The sequence below is a fragment of the Oncorhynchus nerka genome, linkage group LG26, assembly GCF_034236695.1.
Source record: "Oncorhynchus nerka isolate Pitt River linkage group LG26, Oner_Uvic_2.0, whole genome shotgun sequence".
Lineage (NCBI taxonomy): Eukaryota > Metazoa > Chordata > Actinopteri > Salmoniformes > Salmonidae > Oncorhynchus > Oncorhynchus nerka.
The window spans coordinates 49,409,194-49,432,261 of NC_088421.1; the positions used below are offsets into that span (position 1 = coordinate 49,409,194).

Consider the following 23,068-nt stretch of genomic DNA (forward strand, 5'->3'; position numbering starts at 1 on the left):
GGTTAAACACCTGATCCTACCGGTTAAACACCTGATCCCACCGGTTAAACACCTGATCCTACCGGTTAAACACCTGATCCCACCGGTTAAACACCTGATCCCACCGGTTAAACACCTGATCCTACCGGTTAAACACCTGATCCTACCGCTTAGACACCTAAAAACACCTGATCCTACCGGTTAAACACCTGATCCTACCGCTTAGACACCTTAAACACCTGATCCTACCGGTTAGACACCTGATCCTACAGGTTAAACACCTGATCCTACCGGTTAAACACCTGATCCTACCGTTTAAACACCTGATCCTACCGGTTAACACTTGATCCCACAGGTTAAACACCTGATCCCACCGGTTAAACACCTGATCCCACCGGTTAAACACCTGATCCCACCGGTTAAACACCTGATCCTACCGGTTAAACACCTGATCCTACCGGTTAAACACCTGATCCCACCGGTTAAACACCTGATCCCACCGGTTAAACACCTGATCCTACCGGTTAAACACCTGATCCTACCGGTTAAACACCTGATCCTACCGGTTAAACACCTGATCCTACCGGTTAAACACCTGATCCCACCGGTTAAACACCTGATCCCACCGGTTAAACACCTGATCCTACAGGTTAAACACCTGATCCTACAGGTTAAACACCTGATCCTACCGGTTAAACACCTGATCCTACCGGTTAAACACCTGATCCCACCGGTTAAACACCTGATCCCACCGGTTAAACACCTGATCCTACCGGTTAAACACCTGATCCCACCGGTTAAACACCTGATCCCACCGGTTAAACACCTGATCCCACCGGTTAAACACCTGATCCCACCGGTTAAACACCTGATCCTACCGGATAAACACCTGATCCTACCGGTTAAACACCTGATCCCACCGGTTAAACACCTGATCCTACCGGTTAAACACCTGATCCCACCGGTTAAACACCTGATCCTACCGGTTAACACCTGATCCTACCGGTTAGACACCTGATCCTACCGGTTAAACACCTGAACCTACCGGTTAAACACCTGATCCTACCGGTTAAACACCTGATCCTACCGGATAAACACCTGATCCCACCGGTTAAACACCTGATCCCACCGGATAAACACCTGATCCTACCGGATAAACACCTGATCCTACCGGTTAAACACCTGATCCTACCGGTTAGACACCTGATCCTACAGGTTAAACACCTGATCCTACCGGTTAAACACCTGATCCCACCAGTTAAACACCTGATCCCACCAGTTAAACACCTGATCCTACCGGTTAAACACCTGATCCTACCGGTTAAACACCTGATCCCACCGGTTAAACACCTGATCCTACCGGTTAAACACCTGATCCTACCGGTTAACACTTGATCCCACCGGTTAAACACCTGATCCTACCGGTTAACACCTGATCCCACCGGTTAAACACCTGATCCCACCGGTTAAACACCTGATCCCACCGGTTAAACACCTGATCCTGGGGTTAAACACCTGATCCTTAAACACCTGATCCTACAGATCCTACAGGTTTAATACCTGATCCCACCGGTTAAACACCTGATCCCACCGGTTAAAACCTGATCCTACTGGTTAAACACCTGATCCTACCCTGGTTAAACACCTGATCCCACCGGTTAAACACCTGATCCTACCGGTTAAACACCTGATCCCACCGGTTAAACACCTGATCCTACCGGTTAAACACCTGATCCCACCGTTAAACACCTGATCCTACCGGTTAAACACCTGATCCTACCGGCTGAGGATCCTACCGGTTGATCCTGCCGGTTAGACACACCTGATCCTACCGGTTAAACACCTGATCCTACCGGTTAGACACCTGATCCTACAGGTTAAACACCTGATCCTACCGGTTAAACACCTGATCCTACCGTTAAACACCTGATCCTACCGGTTAACACTTGATCCCACAGGTTAAACACCTGATCCCACCGGTTAAACACCTGATCCTACCGGTTAAACACCTGATCCCACCGGTTAAACACCTGATCCTACCGGTTAACACCTGATCCTGAGACACCTGATCCTACCGGTTAAACACCTGAACCTACCGGTTAAACACCTGATCCTACCGGTTAAACACCTGATCCTACCGGATAAACACCTGATCCCACCGGTTAAACACCTGATCCCACCGGATAAACACCTGATCCTACCGGATAAACACCTGATCCTACCGGTTAAACACCTGATCCTACCGCTTAGACACCTGATCCTACCGGTTAGACACCTGATCCTACCGGTTAAACACCTGATCCTACCGGTTAGACACCTGATCCTACAGGTTAAACACCTGATCCTACCGGTTAAACACCTGATCCTACCGTTTAAACACCTGATCCTACCGGTTAACACTTGATCCCACAGGTTAAACACCTGATCCCACCGGTTAAACACCTGATCCTACCGGTTAAACACCTGATCCCACCGGTTAAACACCTGATCCTACCGGTTAACACCTGATCCTACCGGTTAGACACCTGATCCTACCGGTTAAACACCTGAACCTACCGGTTAAACACCTGATCCTACCGGTTAAACACCTGATCCTACCGGATAAACACCTGATCCCACCGGTTAAACACCTGATCCCACCGGATAAACACCTGATCCTACCGGATAAACACCTGATCCTACCGGTTAAACACCTGATCCTACCGGTTAGACACCTGATCCTACAGGTTAAACACCTGATCCTACCGGTTAAACACCTGATCCCACCAGTTAAACACCTGATCCTACCGGTTAAACACCTGATCCTACCGGTTAAACACCTGATCCCACCGGTTAAACACCTGATCCTACCGGTTAAACACCTGATCCTACCGGTTAACACTTGATCCCACCGGTTAAACACCTGATCCCACCGGTTAACACCTGATCCTACAGGTTTAATACCTGATCCCACCGGTTAAACACCTGATCCTACCGGTTAACACCTGATCCTACCGGTTAGACACCTGATCCTACCGGTTAAACACCTGAACCTACCGGTTAAACACCTGATCCTACAGGTTTAATACCTGATCCCACCGGTTAAACACCTGATCCTACCGGTTAAACACCTGATCCCACCGGTTAAAAACCTGATCCTACCGGTTAAACACCTGATCCTACCGGTTAAACACCTGATCCCACCGGTTAAACACCTGATCCTACCGGTTAAACACCTGATCCCACCGGTTAAACACCTGATCCTACCGGTTAAACACCTGATCCCACCGGTTAAACACCTGATCCCACCGGTTAAACACCTGATCCCACCGGTTAAACACCTGATCCTACCGGTTAAACACCTGATCCTACAGGTTAAACACCTGATCCTACAGGTTAAACGCCTGATCCTACCGGTTAAACACCTGATCCTACCGGTTAAACACCTGATCCCACCGGTTAAACACCTGATCCCACCGGTTAAACACCTGATCCTACCGGTTAAACACCTGATCCCACCGGTTAAACACCTGATCCCACCGGTTAAACACCTGATCCCACCGGTTAAACACCTGATCCCACCGGTTAAACACCTGATCCTGCCACCTGATCCCACCGTTAAACACCTGATCCCACCGGTTAAACACCTGATCCCACCGGTTAACACCTGATCCTACCGGTTAACACCTGATCCCACCGGTTAAACACCTGATCCTACCGGATAAACACCTGATCCCACCGGTTAAACACCTGATCCTATCGGATAAACACCTGATCCCACCGGTTAACACCTGATCCCACCGGTTAAACACCTGATCCTACCGGATAAACACCTGATCCTACCGGTTAACACCTGATCCTACCGGTTAAACACCTGATCCCACCGGTTAAACACCTGATCCCACCGGTTAAACACCTGATCCTACCGGTTAAACACCTGATCACAACTGTCTTACCGTCAGCGGCGATGATAATTGTTGTGTTGTCATGGAGATCTGCCACTTCATCCTCTGTCCATCCAAACTCTGCATCAGCGTCTGAGAAACAAGAGATGAATGGATGAGAAAGAGGAGAGATCAGCAGAGAGACCATGGTTTGACATCACGTGTGTTTCTCTATGTGTGTTTCTCAATGTGTGTGTGTGTTTCTCTATGTGTGTGTGTGTGTGTGTGTTTCTCAATGTGTGTGTGTTTCTCTCTGTGTGTGTGTGTTTCTCAATGTGTGTGTGTGTGTGTGTGTGTGTGTAGCCTGCCCACCTGTGCAGAGATCGTGTCTGAGCCAGTCCAGTAGACGTACTCGCACCTTCCCACCTGTTAAAGAGACAACACTATAATGATATATATATATGAAACAGTCAGGGAGAGAGACAACACTATAATGATATATATATATATGAAACAGTCAGGGAGAGAGACAACACTATAATGATATATATATATATGAAACAGTCAGAGAGAGAGAGAGACAACACTATAATGATATATATATATGAAACAGTCAGAGAGAGAGAGAGAGACAACACTATAATGATATATATATATATGAAACAGTCAGGGACAACACTATAATGATATATATATATGAAACAGTCAGGGAGAGAGACAACAACACTATAATGATATATATATATATCAGAGAACTATAATGATATATATATATATATGAAACAGGAGAGAAACAGTCAGAGAGAGAGACAACACTATAATGATATATATATATGAAACAGTCAGAAACAGTCAGTCAGGAGAGAGACAACACTATAATGATATATATATATATGAAACAGTCAGGGAGAGACAACACTATAATGATATATATATATATGAAACAGTCAGAGAGAGAGAGACAACACTATAATGATATATATATATGAAACAGTCAGGAGAGAGAGAGAGACAACACTATAATGATATATATATATATGAAACAGTCAGAGAGAGAGAGAGACAACACTATAATGATATATATATATATGAAACAGTCAGAGAAACAACACTATAATGTCAGTCAGAGAGAGAGAGACAACACTATAATGATATATATATATATGAAACAGTCAGGGAGAGACAACACTATAATGATATATATATATATGAAACAGTCAGGGAGAGAGAGAGAGAACACACTATAATGATATATATATATATGAAACAGTCAGGGAGAGAGAGAGACAACACTATAATGATATATATATATATGAAACAGTCAGGGAGAGAGAGAGAGACAACACTATAATGATATATATATATGAAACAGTCAGAGAGAGAGAGACAACACTATAATGATATATATATATGAAACAACAGTCAGAGAGAGACAACACTATAATGATATATATATATGAAACAGTCAGGGAGAGAGAGAGACAACACTATAATGATATATATATATATGAAACAGTCAGGGAGAGAGAGAGACAACACTATAATGATATATATATATGAAACAGTCAGGGAGAGAGACAACACTATAATGATATATATATATATGAAACAGTCAGGGAGAGAGAGAGACAACACTATAATGATATATATATATATGAAACAGTCAGGGAGAGAGAGAGAGAACACTATAATGATATATATATATATGAAACAGTCAGGGAGAGAGAGAGAGACAACACTATAATGATATATATATATATGAAACAGTCAGGGAGAGAGAGAGAGACAACACTATAATGATATATATATATGAAACAGTCAGGGAGAGAGAGAAACAGAGGGAGAGAGAGACATCACTATAATGATATATATATATATGAAACAACACTATAATGATATATATATATATGAAACAGTCAGGGAGAGAGACAACACTATAATGATATATATATATATGAAACAGACATCACTATAATGATATATATATATATGAAACAGTCAGGGAGAGAGAGAGATATATATATATATGAAACAGTCAGGGAGAGAGAGAGAGACAACACTATAATGATATATATATATGAAACAGTCAGGGAGAGAGAGAGACAACACTATAATGATATATATATATGAAACAGTCAGGGAGAGAGAGAGACAACACTATAATGATATATATATATGAAACAGTCAGGGAGATATATATATAGAGAGAGAACACTATAATGATATATATATATGAAACAGTCAGGGAGAGAGACAACACTATAATGATATATATATATATGAAACAGTCAGGGAGAGAGAGACAACACTATAATGATATATATATATATGAAACAGTCAGGGAGAGAGAGAGAGACAACACTATAATGATATATATATATGAAACAGTCAGGGAGAGAGACAACACTATAATGATATATATATATGAAACAGTCAGGAGAGAGAGACAACACTATAATGATATATATATATGAAACAGTCAGGGAGAGAGAGAGACAACACTATAATGATATATATATATATGAAACAGTCAGGAGAGAGAGATATATATATATGACACACTATAATGATATATATATATATGAAACAGTCAGGGAGAGAGAGACAACACTATAATGATATATATATATATGAAACAGTCAGGGAGAGAGAGAGAGACAACACTATAATGATATATATATATATGAAACAGTCAGGGAGAGAGACAACACTATAATGATATATATATATGAAACAGTCAGGGAGAGAGAGAGACAACACTATAATGATATATATATATATGAAACAGTCAGGGAGAGAGAGAGACAACACTATAATGATATATATATATGAAACAGTCAGGAGAGAGAGAGAGACAACACTATAATGATATATATATATATGAAACAGTCAGAGAGAGAGAGAGAGACAACACTATAATGATATATATATATATGAAACAGTCAGGGAGAGAGAGAGACAACACTATAATGATATATATATATATGAAACAGTCAGGGAGAGAGACAACACTATAATGATATATATATATATGAAACAGTCAGAGAGAGACAACACTATAATGATATATATATATGAAACAGTCAGGAGAGAGAGACAACACTATAATGATATATATATATATGAAACAGTCAGAGAGAGAGACAACACTATAATGATATATATATATGAAACAGTCAGAGAGAGACAACACTATAATGATATATATATATATGAAACAGTCAGGAGAGAGAGACAACACTATAATGATATATATATATATGAAACAGTCAGATATATATATATGAAACAGTCAGGGAGAGAGAGACAACACTATAATATATATATATATATGAAACAGTCAGAGAGAGAGACAACACTATAATGATATATATATATATGAAACAGTCAGGAGAGAGAGAGACAACACTATAATGATATATATATATATGAAACAGTCAGAGAGAGAGAGAGACAACACTATAATGATATATATATATATGAAACAGTCAGAGAGAGAGAGACAACACTATAATGATATATATATATATGAAACAGTCAGAGAGAGAGAGAGAGACAACACTATAATGATATATATATATATAAACAGTCAGAGAGAGAGACAACACTATAATGAAACAGTCAGGGAGAGAGAGACAACACTATAATGATATATATATATATGAAACAGTCAGGGAGAGAGAGAGACAACACTATAATGATATATATATATATGAAACAGTCAGGAGAGAGAGAGACAACACTATAATGATATATATATATATCAGAAACAGTCAGAGAGAGAGAGAGACAACACTATAATGATATATATATATATGAAACAGTCAGGGAGAGAGAGAGACAACACTATAATGATATATATATATGAAACAGTCAGAAACAGTCAGAGAGAGAGAGAGACAACACTATAATGATATATATATATGAAACAGATCAGAGAGAGAGAGAGACAACACTATAATGATATATATATATGAAACAGTCAGATATATATATGGAGAGAGACAACACTATAATGATATATATATATATGAAACAGTCAGGGAGAGAGACAACACTATAATGATATATATATATATGAAACAGTCAGAGAGAGAGAGAGAGACAACACTATAATGATATATATATATAAACAGTGAAACAACACTATAATGATATATATATATATGAAACAGTCAGGAGAGAGACAACACTATAATGATATATATATATATATGAAACAGTCAGAGAGAGAGACAACACTATAATGATATATATATATGAAACAGTCAGGGAGAGAGAGAGACAACACTATAATGATATATATATATGAAACAGTCAGGAGAGAGAGAGAGACAACACTATAATGATATATATATATATATGAAACAGTCAGGGAGAGAGACAACACTATAATGATATATATATATGAAACAGTCAGGAGAGAGAGACAACACTATAATGATATATATATATATGAAACAGTCAGGGAGAGAGAGAACAACACTATAATGATATATATATATATGAAACAGTCAGGGAGAGAGAGAGAAACAACAACACTATAATGATATATATATATATGAAACAGTCAGAGAGAGAGAGAGACAACACTATAATGATATATATATATATGAAACAGTCAGAGAGAGAGAGAGAGACAACACTATAATGATATATATATATGAAACAGTCAGGAGAGAGAGAGACAACACTATAATGATATATATATATATGAAACAGTCAGAGAGAGAGACAACACTATAATGATATATATATATAAACAGTGAAACAGTCAGGGAGAGAGAGACAACACTATAATGATATATATATATATGAAACAGTCAGAGAGAGAGAGAGACAACACTATAATGATATATATATATGAAACAGTCAGAGAGAGAGACAACACTATAATGATATATATATATATGAAACAAACAGTATAATGATATATATATATATGGGTCAGAGAGAGAGAGACAACACTATAATGATATATATATATATGAAACAGTCAGGAGAGAGAGAGACAACACTATAATGATATATATATATGAAACAGTCAGGGAGAGAGACAACACTATAATGATATATATATATATGAAACAGTCAGGGAGAGAGAGACAACACTATAATGATATATATATATGAAACAGTCAGGGAGAGAGAGACAACACTATAATGATATATATATATGAAACAGTCAGGGAGAGAGAGAGACAACACTATAATGATATATATATATGAAACAGTCAGGAGAGAGAGAGAGACAACACTATAATGATATATATATATGAAACAGTCAGGGAGAGAGATATATATATATGAGACAACACTATAATGATATATATATATATGAAACAGTCAGGGAGAGAGAGACAACACTATAATGATATATATATATATGAAACAGTCAGGAGAGAGAGAGACAACACTATAATGATATATATATATGAAACAGTCAGAAACAACACTATAATGTCAGTCAGGAGAGAGAGACAACACTATAATGATATATATATATATATGAAACAGTCAGGAGAGAGAGAGACAACACTATAATGAAACATATATAATGATATGAAACAGTCAGGGAGAGAGAGAGAGACAACACTATAATGATATATATATATATGAAACAGTCAGGAGAGAGAGACAACACTATAATGATATATATATATATGAAACAGTCAGGGAGAGAGAGAACAACACTATAATGATATATATATATATGAAACAGTCAGGGAGAGAGAGACAACACTATAATGATATATATATATATGAAACAGTCAGGAAACAGAGAGAGAGAGACAACACTATAATGATATATATATATATGAAACAGTCAGGGAGAGAGAGAGACAACACTATAATGATATATATATATGAAACAGTCAGGGAGAGAAACAGTCAGAGAGAGAGAGAGACAACACTATAATGATATATATATATATGAAACAGTCAGAGAGAGAGAGACAACACTATAATGATATATATATATATGAAACAGTCAGGGAGAGAGACAACACTATAATGATATATATATATATGAAACAGTCAGGGAGAGAGAGAGAGACAACACTATAATGATATATATATAAACAGTCAGAGATATATATATATATGAAACAGAGAGACAACACTATAATGATATATATATATGAAACAGTCAGGAGAGAGAGAGATATATATATATGAAACAGTCAGAGAGAGAGAGAGACAACACTATAATGATATATATATATATGAAACAGTCAGGGAGAGAGAGAGAGACAACACTATAATGATATATATATATATGAAACAGTCAGGGAGAGAGAGAGAGACAACACTATAATGATATATATATATGAAACAGTCAGAGAGAGAGAGAGACAACACTATAATGATATATATATATATGAAACAGTCAGGGAGAGAGAGAGAGACAACACTATAATGATATATATATATATGAAACAGTCAGGAGAGAGAGAGAACAACACTATAATGATATATATATATATGAAACAGTCAGAGAGAGAGACAACACTATAATGATATATATATATATGAAACAGTCAGGAGAGAGACAACACTATAATGATATATATATATATGAAACAGTCAGGAGAGAGAGACAACACTATAATGATATATATATATATGAAACAGTCAGGAGAGAGAGAGAGACAACACTATAATGATATATATATATGAAACAGTCAGGAGAGAGAGAGACAACACTATAATGATATATATATATATGAAACAGTCAGGGAGAGAGACAACAACACTATAATGATATATATATATATGAAACAGTCAGGGAGAGAGAGAGACAACACTATAATGATATATATATATATGAAACAGTCAGGAGAGAGAGAGAGACAACACTATAATGATATATATATATATGAAACAGTCAGGAGAGAGACAACACTATAATGATATATATATATATATGAAACAGTCAGGGAGAGAGAGAGACAACACTATAATGATATATATATATGAAACAGTCAGGGAGAGAGAGAGACAACACTATAATGATATATATATATGAAACAGTCAGGGAGAGAGACAACACTATAATGATATATATATATGAAACAGTCAGAGAGAGAGAGACAACACTATAATGATATATATATATATGAAACAGTCAGGGAGAGAGAGAGACAACACTATAATGATATATATATATATATGAAACAGTCAGGGAGAGAGAGAGAGACAACACTATAATGATATATATATATATGAAACAGTCAGGGAGAGAGAGAGACAACACTATAATGATATATATATATATGAAACAGTCAGGGAGAGAGAGAGAGAGACAACACTATAATGATATATATATATATGAAACAGTCAGGGAGAGAGAGACAACACTATAATGATATATATATATATGAAACAGTCAGGAGAGAGAGAGACAACACTATAATGATATATATATATATGAAACAGTCAGAGAGAGAGAGAAACACTATAATGATATATATATATGAAACAGTCAGGGAGAGAGAGAGAGACAACACTATAATGATATATATATATATGAAACAGTCAGGGAGAGAGAGAGACAACACTATAATGATATATATATATATGAAACAGTCAGGAGAGAGACAACAACACTATAATGATATATATATATGAAACAGTCAGAAACAGTCAGGAGAGAGACAACACTATAATGATATATATATATGAAACAGTCAGGGAGAGAGAGAGACAACACTATAATGATATATATATATGAAACAGTCAGGGAGAGAGAGAGAGACAACACTATAATGATATATATATATATGAAACAGTCAGAGAGAGAGAGAGACAACACTATAATGATATATATATATGAAACAGTCAGGGAGAGAGAGAGAGACAACACTATAATGATATATATATATATGAAACAGTCAGGGAGAGAGAGAGAGACAACACTATAATGATATATATATATATGAAACAGTCAGGGAGAGAGACAACACTATAATGATATATATATATGAAACAGTCAGGAGAGAGACAACACTATAATGATATATATATATGAAACAGTCAGGAGAGAGAGAGACAACACTATAATGATATATATATATATGAAACAGTCAGGGAGAGAGAGAGACAACACTATAATGATATATATATATATATGAAACAGTCAGAGAGAGAGAGAGAGACAACACTATAATGATATATATATATGAAACAGTCAGAGAGAGAGAGACAACACTATAATGATATATATATATGAAACAGTCAGGGAGAGAGAGATATATATATAGACAACAGTCATACTATAATGATATATATATATGAAACAGTCAGGGAGAGAGAGAGAGACAACACTATAATGATATATATATATATGAAACAGTCAGGAGAGAGAGACTATAATGATACTATAATGATATATATATATATGAAACAGTCAGGGAGAGAGAGACAACACTATAATGATATATATATATATGAAACAGTCAGGGAGAGAGAGAGACAACACTATAATGATATATATATATGAAACAGTCAGGGAGAGAGAGAGACAACACTATAATGATATATATATATATGAAACAGTCAGGGAGAGAGAGACAACACTATAATGATATATATATATATGAAACAGTCAGAGAGAGAGAGATACAACAACACTATAATGATATATATATATGAAACAGTCAGAGAGAGAGAGAGACAACACTATAATGATATATATATATATGAAACAGTCAGAGAGAGAGAGACAACACTATAATGATATATATATATATGAAACAGTCAGGGAGAGAGAGAGACAACACTATAATGATATATATATATATGAAACAGTCAGGGAGAGAGAGACAACACTATAATGATATATATATATGAAACAGTCAGGGAGAGAGACAACACTATAATGATATATATATATATGAAACAGTCAGGGAGAGAGAGACAACACTATAATGATATATATATATATCAGAAACAGATCAGAAACAGAGAGAGAGAGACAACACTATAATGATATATATATATATGAAACAGTCAGGGAGAGAGAGACAACACTATAATGATATATATATATGAAACAGTCAGGGAGAGAGACAACACTATAATGATATATATATATGAAACAGTCAGGGAGAGAGAGAGACAACACTATAATGATATATATATATATGAAACAGTCAGGAGAGAGAGACAACACTATAATGATATATATATATATGAAACAGTCAGGGAGAGAGAGACAACACTATAATGATATATATATATATGAAACAGTCAGAGAGAGAGAGACAACACTATAATGATATATATATATGAAACAGTCAGAGAGAGAGAGAGAGACAACACTATAATGATATATATATATATGAAACAGTCAGAGAGAGAGAGAGAGACAACACTATAATGATATATATATATATGAAACAGTCAGGGAGAGAGAGAGACAACACTATAATGATATATATATATGAAACAGTCAGGGAGAGAGAGAGAATGATATATATATATGAAACAGTCAACACTATAATGATATATATATATGAAACAGTCAGGGAGAGAGAGAGAGACAACACTATAATGATATATATATATGAAACAGTCAGGAGAGAGAGAGAGACAACACTATAATGATATATATATATGAAACAGTCAGGAGAGACAACACTAGAGAGAGAGACAACACTATAATGATATATATATATATGAAACAGTCAGGGAGAGAGACAACACTATAATGATATATATATGAAACAGTCAGGGAGAGAGACAACACTATAATGATATATATATATATGAAACAGTCAGAGAGAGAGAGACAACACTATAATGATATATATATATATATGAAACAGTCAGGGAGAGAGAGACAACACTATAATGATATATATATATATATGAAACAGTCAGGGAGAGAGAGAGACAACACTATAATGATATATATATATATATGAAACAGTCAGAGAGAGAGAGACAACACTATAATGATATATATATATATGAAACAGTCAGGGAGAGAGACAACACTATAATGATATATATATATGAAACAGTCAGGAGAGAGAGAGAGACAACACTATAATGATATATATATATATATATATGAAACAGTCAGGAGAGAGAGAGACAACACTATAATGATATATATATATGAAACAGTCAGGAGAGAGAGACAACACTATAATGATATATATATATATATGAAACAGTCAGAGAGAGAGAGACAACACTATAATGATATATATATATATGAAACAGTCAGGAGAGAGAGAGAGACAACACTATAATGATATATATATATATGAAACAGTCAGGGAGAGAGAGAGACAACACTAGATATATATATATGAAACAGTCAGAGAGAGAGAGAGACAACACTATAATGATATATATATATATGAAACAGTCAGGGAGAGAGAGACAACACTATAATGATATATATATATATATGAAACAGTCAGGGAGAGAGAGAGAGACAACACTATAATGATATATATATATGAAACAGTCAGAGAGAGAGACAACACTATAATGATATATATATATATGAAACAGTCAGAGAGAGAGAGAGACAACACTATAATGATATATATATATATGAAACAGTCAGGGAGAGAGAGAGAGACAACACTATAATGATATATATATATATGAAACAGTCAGGGAGAGAGAGAGAGACAACACTATAATGATATATATATATATGAAACAGTCAGAGAGAGAGACAACACTATAATGATATATATATATATGAAACAGTCAGTCAGAGAGAGAGAACACTATAATGATAACACTATAAACAGTCAGAGAGAGAGAGACAACACTATAATGTATATATATATATGAAACAGTCAGGGAGAGAGACAACACTATAATGATATATATATATATGAAACAGTCAGGAGAGAGAGAGAGAGAGAGACAACACTATAATGATATATATATATATGAAACAGTCAGGGAGAGAGAGAGACAACACTATAATGATATATATATATGAAACAGTCAGAGAGAGAGAGAGACAACACTATAATGATATATATATATGAAACAGTCAGGGAGAGAGAGAGACAACACTATAATGATATATATATATGAAACAGTCAGGAGAGAGAGAGAGAGACAACACTATAATGATATATATATATATGAAACAGTCAGGAGAGAGAGAGAACAACACTATAATGATATATATATATATGAAACAGTCAGGGAGAGAGAGAGAGACAACACTATAATGATATATATATATATGAAACAGTCAGAGAGAGAGAGACAACACTATAATGATATATATATATATGAAACAGTCAGGGAGAGAGAGACAACACTATAATGATATATATATATATGAAACAGTCAGATATATATATATATGAAACAGAGAGAGAGAGACAACACTATAATGATATATATATATATGAAACAGTCAGGAGAGAGAGAGACAACACTATAATGATATATATATATGAAACAGTCAGGGAGAGAGACAACACTATAATGATATATATATATACAGTCAGGGAGAAACAGTCAATGATATATAGAGAGAGAGAGACAACACTATAATGATATATATATATGAAACAGTCAGAGAGAGAGAGACAACACTATAATGATATATATATATATGAAACAGTCAGGAGAGAGAGACAACACTATAATGATATATATATATATGACAGTCAGAGAGAGAGAGAGAGAGAGACACTATAATGATATATATATATGAAACAGTCAGGAGAGAGACAACACTATAATGATATATATATATGAAACAGTCAGAGAGAGAGACAACACTATAATGATATATATATATATGAAACAGTCAGAGAGAGAGAGAGACAACACTATAATGATATATATATATATGAAACAGTCAGGGAGAGAGACAACACTATAATGATATATATATATGAAACAGTCAGAGAGAGAGAGACAACACTATAATGATATATATATATATGAAACAGTCAGGGAGAGAGAGAGAGAGACAACACTATAATGATATATATATATATGAAACAGTCAGGAGAGAGACAACACTATAATGATATATATATATATGAAACAGTCAGGGAGAGAGACAACACTATAATGATATATATATATGAAACAGTCAGGGAGAGAGAGAGACAACACTATAATGATATATATATATGAAACAGTCAGGGAGAGAGAGAGAGACAACACTATAATGATATATATATATATGAAACAGTCAGGGAGAGAGAGAGACAACACTATAATGATATATATATATATGAAACAGTCAGGGAGAGAGACAACACTATAATGATATATATATATATGAAACAGTCAGGGAGAGAGAGAGAGACAACACTATAATGATATATATATATATGAAACAGTCAGGGAGAGAGAGAGACAACACTATAATGATATATATATATATGAAACAGTCAGGGAGAGAGAGAGAAACAGTCAGAGAGATATATATATATGACAACACTATAATGATATATATATATATGAAACAGTCAGGGAGAGAGAGAGACAACACTATAATGATATATATATATGAAACAGTCAGGGAGAGAGACAACACTATAATGATATATATATATATGAAACAGTCAGGGAGAGAGACAACACTATAATGATATATATATATATGAAACAGTCAGGGAGAGAGAGACAACACTATAATGATATATATATATATGAAACAGTCAGGGAGAGAGAGACAACACTATAATGATATATATATATGAAACAGTCAGGGAGAGAGAGAGACAACACTATAATGATATATATATATATGAAACAGTCAGGGAGAGAGAGACAACACTATAATGATATATATATATGAAACAGTCAGGGAGAGAGAGACAACACTATAATGATATATATATATATGAAACAGTCAGAGAGAGAGAGAGAGACAACACTATAATGATATATATATATATGAAACAGTCAGGGAGAGAGAGACAACACTATAATGATATATATATATATGAAACAGTCAGGAGAGAGAGAGACAACACTATAATGATATATATATATGAAAACAGTCAGGAGAGAGAGAGAGACAACACTATAATGATATATATATATGAAACAGTCAGGGAGAGAGAGAGACAACACTATAATGATATATATATATGAAACAGTCAGGGAGAGAGAGACAACACTATAATGATATATATATATATGAAACAGTCAGGGAGAGAGACAACACTATAATGATATATATATATGAAACAGTCAGGGAGAGAGAGAGAGACAACACTATAATGATATATATATATATGAAACAGTCAGAGAGAGAGAGAGAGACAACACTATAATGATATATATATATATGAAACAGTCAGATATATATATATGAGAGAGAGAGAGACAACACTATAATGATATATATATATGAAACAGTCAGGGAGAGAGAGAGACAACACTATAATGATATATATATATGAAACAGTCAGGGAGGAGAGAGAGACAACACTATAATGATATATATATATATGAAACAGTCAGGGAGGAGAGAGAGACAACACTATAATGATATATATATATATGAAACAGTCAGGAGAGAGAGAGAGACAACACTATAATGATATATATATATGAAACAGTCAGGGAGAGAGAGAGAGACAACACTATAATGATATATATATATATGAAACAGTCAGAGAGAGAGAGAGACAACACTATAATGATATATATATATGAAACAGTCAGGGAGAGAGAGAGAGACAACACTATAATGATATATATATATGAAACAGTCAGGGAGAGAGACAACACTATAATGATATATATATATGAAACAGTCAGGGAGAGAGACAACACTATAATGATATATATATATATGAAACAGTCAGGGAGAGAGAGAGACAACACTATAATGATATATATATATATATGAAACAGTCAGAGAGAGAGAGAGAGACAACACTATAATGATATATATATATATGAAACAGTCAGGGAGAGAGAGAGAGACAACACTATAATGATATATATATATATGAAACAGTCAGGAGAGAGAGAGACAACACTATAATGATATATATATATGAAACAGTCAGGGAGAGAGAGAGACAACACTATAATGATATATATATATATGAAACAGTCAGGGAGAGAGAGAGACAACACTATAATGATATATATATATGAAACAGTCAGGAGAGAGAGAGAGACAACACTATAATGATATATATATATATGAAACAGTCAGGAGAGAGAGAGAGACAACACTATAATGATATATATATATATGAAACAGTCAGGGAGAGAGACAACACTATAATGATATATATATATATGAAACAGTCAGGGAGAGAGAGAGAGACAACACTATAATGATATATATATATATGAAACAGTCAGGGAGAGAGACAACACTATAATGATATATATATATATGAAACAGTCAGAGAGAGAGAGAGAGACAACACTATAATGATATATATATATGAAACAGTCAGGGAGAGAGAGAGAGACAACACTATAATGATATATATATATATGAAACAGTCAGGGAGAGAGAGAGAGACAACACTATAATGATATATATATATATGAAACAGTCAGAGAGAGAGAGAGACAACACTATAATGATATATATATATATGAAACAGTCAGGAGAGAGAGACAACACTATAATGATATATATATATATGAAACAGTCAGAGAGAGAGACAACACTATAATGATATATATATATATGAAACAGTCAGGGAGAGAGACAACACTATAATGATATATATATATGAAACAGTCAGGGAGAGAGACAACACTATAATGATATATATATATATGAAACAGTCAGGGAGAGAGAGAGACAACACTATAATGATATATATATATATGAAACAGTCAGGGAGAGAGAGAGACAACACTATAATGATATATATATATGAAACAGTCAGGAAGAGAGAGAGAGACAACACTATAATGATATATATATATATGAAACAGTCAGAGAGAGAGAGAGAGACAACACTATAATGATATATTTAATCAACATCCACGTTGTTGGCTCCCGGGGAATAGTGGGTTACATGACTTTGTACTTCATCTTTGCATAAATATTTTTTTATTAAACTAAATCAAAAGTGGTGAGGCGCTGGCCCGAACCTGATTGAAAATGCCAGCTGGTTTGCCGGCAACCCTGTGTGTGCAAAAAATCGTTGTTTAAGTAACGTTCTCTCGCTACACATTGTCTAACTGTTCAATGTTGGCTCACCTGCAGGTTCCATCAGGTGTCTGTTCAACGTCACGTTCTTCTGGCACATGCTCAGTAGGTCCTCCCCAACGTCTGCAACACAACGTTACACAGATATTGGGATTTTCACACGGCGTTTATGTACCTTTGAACTTAGAAACATTACAGAGACGTTGGGCGTCCAACATTCTAAAACACAACATTGGTAATAGAATCAACACGACAAATAAGAGACCTTCATTTAGGAACAGCTTGCCCCCAGCTCATCAATTCTTACAATGATTCTGACCTTGGATCAGTGAAGCATGGTCACTACCATGGAGAATGGATTCTGTATCAGAGATGATTCTGACCTTGGATCAGTGAAGCATGGTGACCATGTAGAATGGTTTCTGTATCAGAGATGATTCTGACCTTGGATCAGTGAAGCATGGTGACCATGTAGAATGGTTTCTGTATCAGAGATGATTCTGACCTTGGATCAGTGAAGCATGGTGACCATGTAGAATGGTTTCTGTATCAGAGATGATTCTGACCTTGGATCAGTGAAGCATGGTGGCTACCATGGAGAATGGTTTCTGTATCAGAGATGATTCTGACCTTGGATCAGTGAAGCATGGTCACTACCATGGAGAATGGATTCTGTATCAGAGATGATTCTGACCTTGGATCAGTGAAGCATGGTGACTACCATGGAGAATGGATTCTGTATCAGAGATGATTCTGACCTTGGATCAGTGAAGCATGGTGACCATGTAGAATGGTTTCTGTATCAGAGATGATAGGCAGTAGCACTATTATTCACTCTGACTTGAGAAGTAAATTGAATTTTCATTCTCTGACCTTAGAAGTAATGGAATTTTCATTCCCTGAATACATTCAGAAGAACAGTCTATTTAATATGATGCTTCCTGGTCTACGCAGACAGGCAGGCAGGCAGGCAGACAGGCAGAAAGACAGGCAGAGTAGCTTGGAATTATCTTGCCCTTTGAAAAATGATTTCCCTCTCCAGAAGAGCACTTTAATATAAGTGCAATAATGATCATTTAAGTCTAACATTGAAGCACCTTACTGTGATTGGTTTCAATGACAACAAAAAAAACGAGACAAAAATTGCTTCTTAGAAAACTGCAATTTCTCAAGCAATAATTTTGCTAGGACTGTCTGAGAGGTCTGAGTTGGGAGGGGAAAACTAGCTGTTATTGGGAGAGAGGTGTTGAACACTAGGACTGTCTGAGAGGTCTGAGTTGTTAGGGGAAAACTAGCTGTTATTGGGAGAGAGGTGTTGAACACTAGGACTGTCTGAGAGGTCTGAGTTGGGAGGGGAAAACTAGCTGTTATTGGGAGAGAGGTGTTGAACACTAGGACTGTCTGAGAGGTCTGAGTTGGGAGGGGAAAACTAGCTGTTATTGGGAGAGAGTGTTGAACACTAGGACTGTCTGAGAGGTCTGAGTTGGGAGGGGAAAACTAGCTGTTATTGGGAGAGAGGTGTTGAACACTAGGACTGTCTGAGAGGTCTGAGTTGGGAGGGGAAAACTAGCTGTTATTGGGAGAGAGGTGTTGAACACTAGGACTGTCTGAGAGGTCTGAGTTGGGAGGGGAAAACTAGCTGTTATTGGGAGAGAGGTGTTGAACACTAGGACTGTCTGAGAGGTCTGAGTTGGGAAGGGAAAACTAGCTGTTATTGGGAGAGAGGTGTTGAACACTAGGACTGTCTGAGAGGTCTGAGTTGGGAGGGGAAAACTAGCTGTTATTGGGAGAGAGGTGTTGAACACTAGGACTGTCTGAGGGGTCTGAGTTGGGAGGGGAAAACTAGCTGTTATTGGGAGAGAGGTGTGGGGGTCTGAGTTGGGAGGGGAAAACTAGCTGTTATTGGGAGAGAGGTGTTGAACACTAGGACTGTCTGAGAGGTCTGAGTTGGGAGGGGAAAACTAGCTGTTATTGGGAGAGAGGTGTTGAACACTAGGACTGTCTGAGGGGTCTGAGTTGGGAGGGGAAAACTAGCTGTTATTGGGAGAGAGGTGTTGAACACTAGGACTGTCTGAGAGGTCTGAGTTGGGAGGGGAAAACTAGCTGTTATTGGGAGAGAGGTGTTGAACACTAGGACTGTCTGAGGGGTCTGAGTTGGTAGGGGAGAACTAGTTGTTATTGGGAGAGAGGTGTTGAACACTAGGACTGTCTGAGGGGTCTGAGTTGTTAGGGAGAACTAACTGTTATTGGGAGAGAGGTGTTGAACACTAGGACTGTCTGAGAGGTCTGAGTTGGGAAGGAGAACTAGCTGTTATTGGGAGAGAGGTGTTGAACACTAGGACTGTCTGAGTGGTCTGAGTTGGGAGGGAGAACTAGATGTTATTGGGAGAGAGGTGTTGAACACTAGGACTGTCTGAGAGGTCTGAGTTGTTAGGGAGAACTAGATGTTATTGGGAGAGAGGTGTTGAACACTAGGACTGTTAGAGGGGTCTGAGTTGGGAGGGAGAACTAGATGTTATTGGGAGAGAGGTGTTGAACACTAGGACTGTCTGAGAGGTCTGAGCTGGGAGGGGAGAACTAGCTGTTATTGGGAGAGAGGTGTTGAACACTAGGACTGTTAGAGGGGTCTGAGTTGGTAGGGGAAAACTAACTGTTATTGGGAGAGAGGTGTTGAACACTAGGACTGTCTGAGTGGTCTGAGTTGGGAGGGGAGAACTAGATGTTATTGGGAGAGAGGTGTTGAACACTAGGACTTTTAGAGGGGTCTGAGTTGGTAGGGGAAAACTAACTGTTATTGGGAGAGAGGAGGACTGTCTGAGTGGTCTGAGTTGGGAGGGGAGAACTAGATGTTATTGGGAGAGAGGTGTTGAACACTAGGACTGTCTGAGAGGTCTGAGTTGTTAGGGGAGAACTAGATGTTATTGGGAGAGAGGTGTTGAACACTAGGACTGTCTGAGAGGTCTGAGTTGTTAGGGGAGAACTAGATGTTATTGGGAGAGAGGTGTTGAACACTTTGTCATATTGGTCTAGTAACTTCATGACACCAGGCAGGCCAAAACAGGCTGAGATTTCCTGTTCAAACAGCTCTTATACTAAAAGGACATGATTATGATTTTCCCAATTACACAGTGTTATTCCAACCTCATGTAATATAAGCGCCATCAAAGTTTCAGACCCCTGACCTTTTACACATTTTGTTACGTTACAGCTTTATTGTAAAATGTATTAAATCATCATTCAATCTCCACACAATACCCCATAATGACATCACAATACCCCATAATGACATCACAAAACCCCATAATGACATCACAATACCCCATAATGACATCACAATACCCCATAATGACATCACAATACCCCATAATGACATCACAATACCCCATAATGACATCACAATACCCCATAATGACATCACAAAACCCCATAATGACATCACAATACCCCATAATGACATCACAATACCCCATAATGACATCACAATACCCCATAATGACATCACAAAACCCCATAATGACATCACAAAACCCCATAATGACATCACAACACCCCATAATGACATCACAACACCCCATAATGACATCACAATACCCCATAATGACATCACAATACCACATAATGACAGCTTATTGATTTATTTTTGCTCATTTATAAAAAACTGAAAAATCATATTTACCTAAGTATTCAGACGTTTTACTCAGTAACTTGTTGAAGCACCTTTGACAGCGATTACAACCTCTAGTCTTCTTGGGAATGACGCTACAAGCTTGGCACACCTGTATTTGGGGAGTTTCTCCCATTCTTCTCTGCAGATCCTCTCAAGCTCTGTCAGGTTGGATGGGGAGCGTCGCTGCACAGCTATTGTCAGGTCTCTCCAGAGATGTTCGATCGGGTTCAAGTCCGGGCTCTAGCTGGGCCACTCATGGACATTCGGAGACTTGGCCCGAAGCCACTCCTGCATTGTCTTGGCTGTGTGCTTAGGGTCGTTGTCCTGTTGGAAGATGAACCTTCGTCCCAGTCTGAGGTCCTGAGAGCTCTGAAGCAGGTTTTCACCAAGGAACTTTCAGTACTTTGCTCCGTT

The 23,068-nt window shown here is 36.4% G+C and overlaps 1 protein-coding gene across 1 annotated transcript in view; it reads right to left on the bottom strand.

The window, feature by feature from the left end:
* The window catches only part of LOC115120907 (methyltransferase 22, Kin17 lysine), a 51,163-nt gene that overhangs the window by 10,909 nt on the left and 17,186 nt on the right, over nt 1-23,068 (bottom strand). Inside the window, exons 6-8 of the mRNA XM_065010997.1 lie at nt 19,039-19,110; nt 4,215-4,268; nt 3,915-3,995 (exon numbers count right to left, since the gene is read on the bottom strand). Coding sequence (XP_064867069.1) covers nt 3,915-3,995; nt 4,215-4,268; nt 19,039-19,110 — 207 coding nt within the window. The remainder of the gene's footprint in view (nt 1-3,914; nt 3,996-4,214; nt 4,269-19,038; nt 19,111-23,068) is intronic.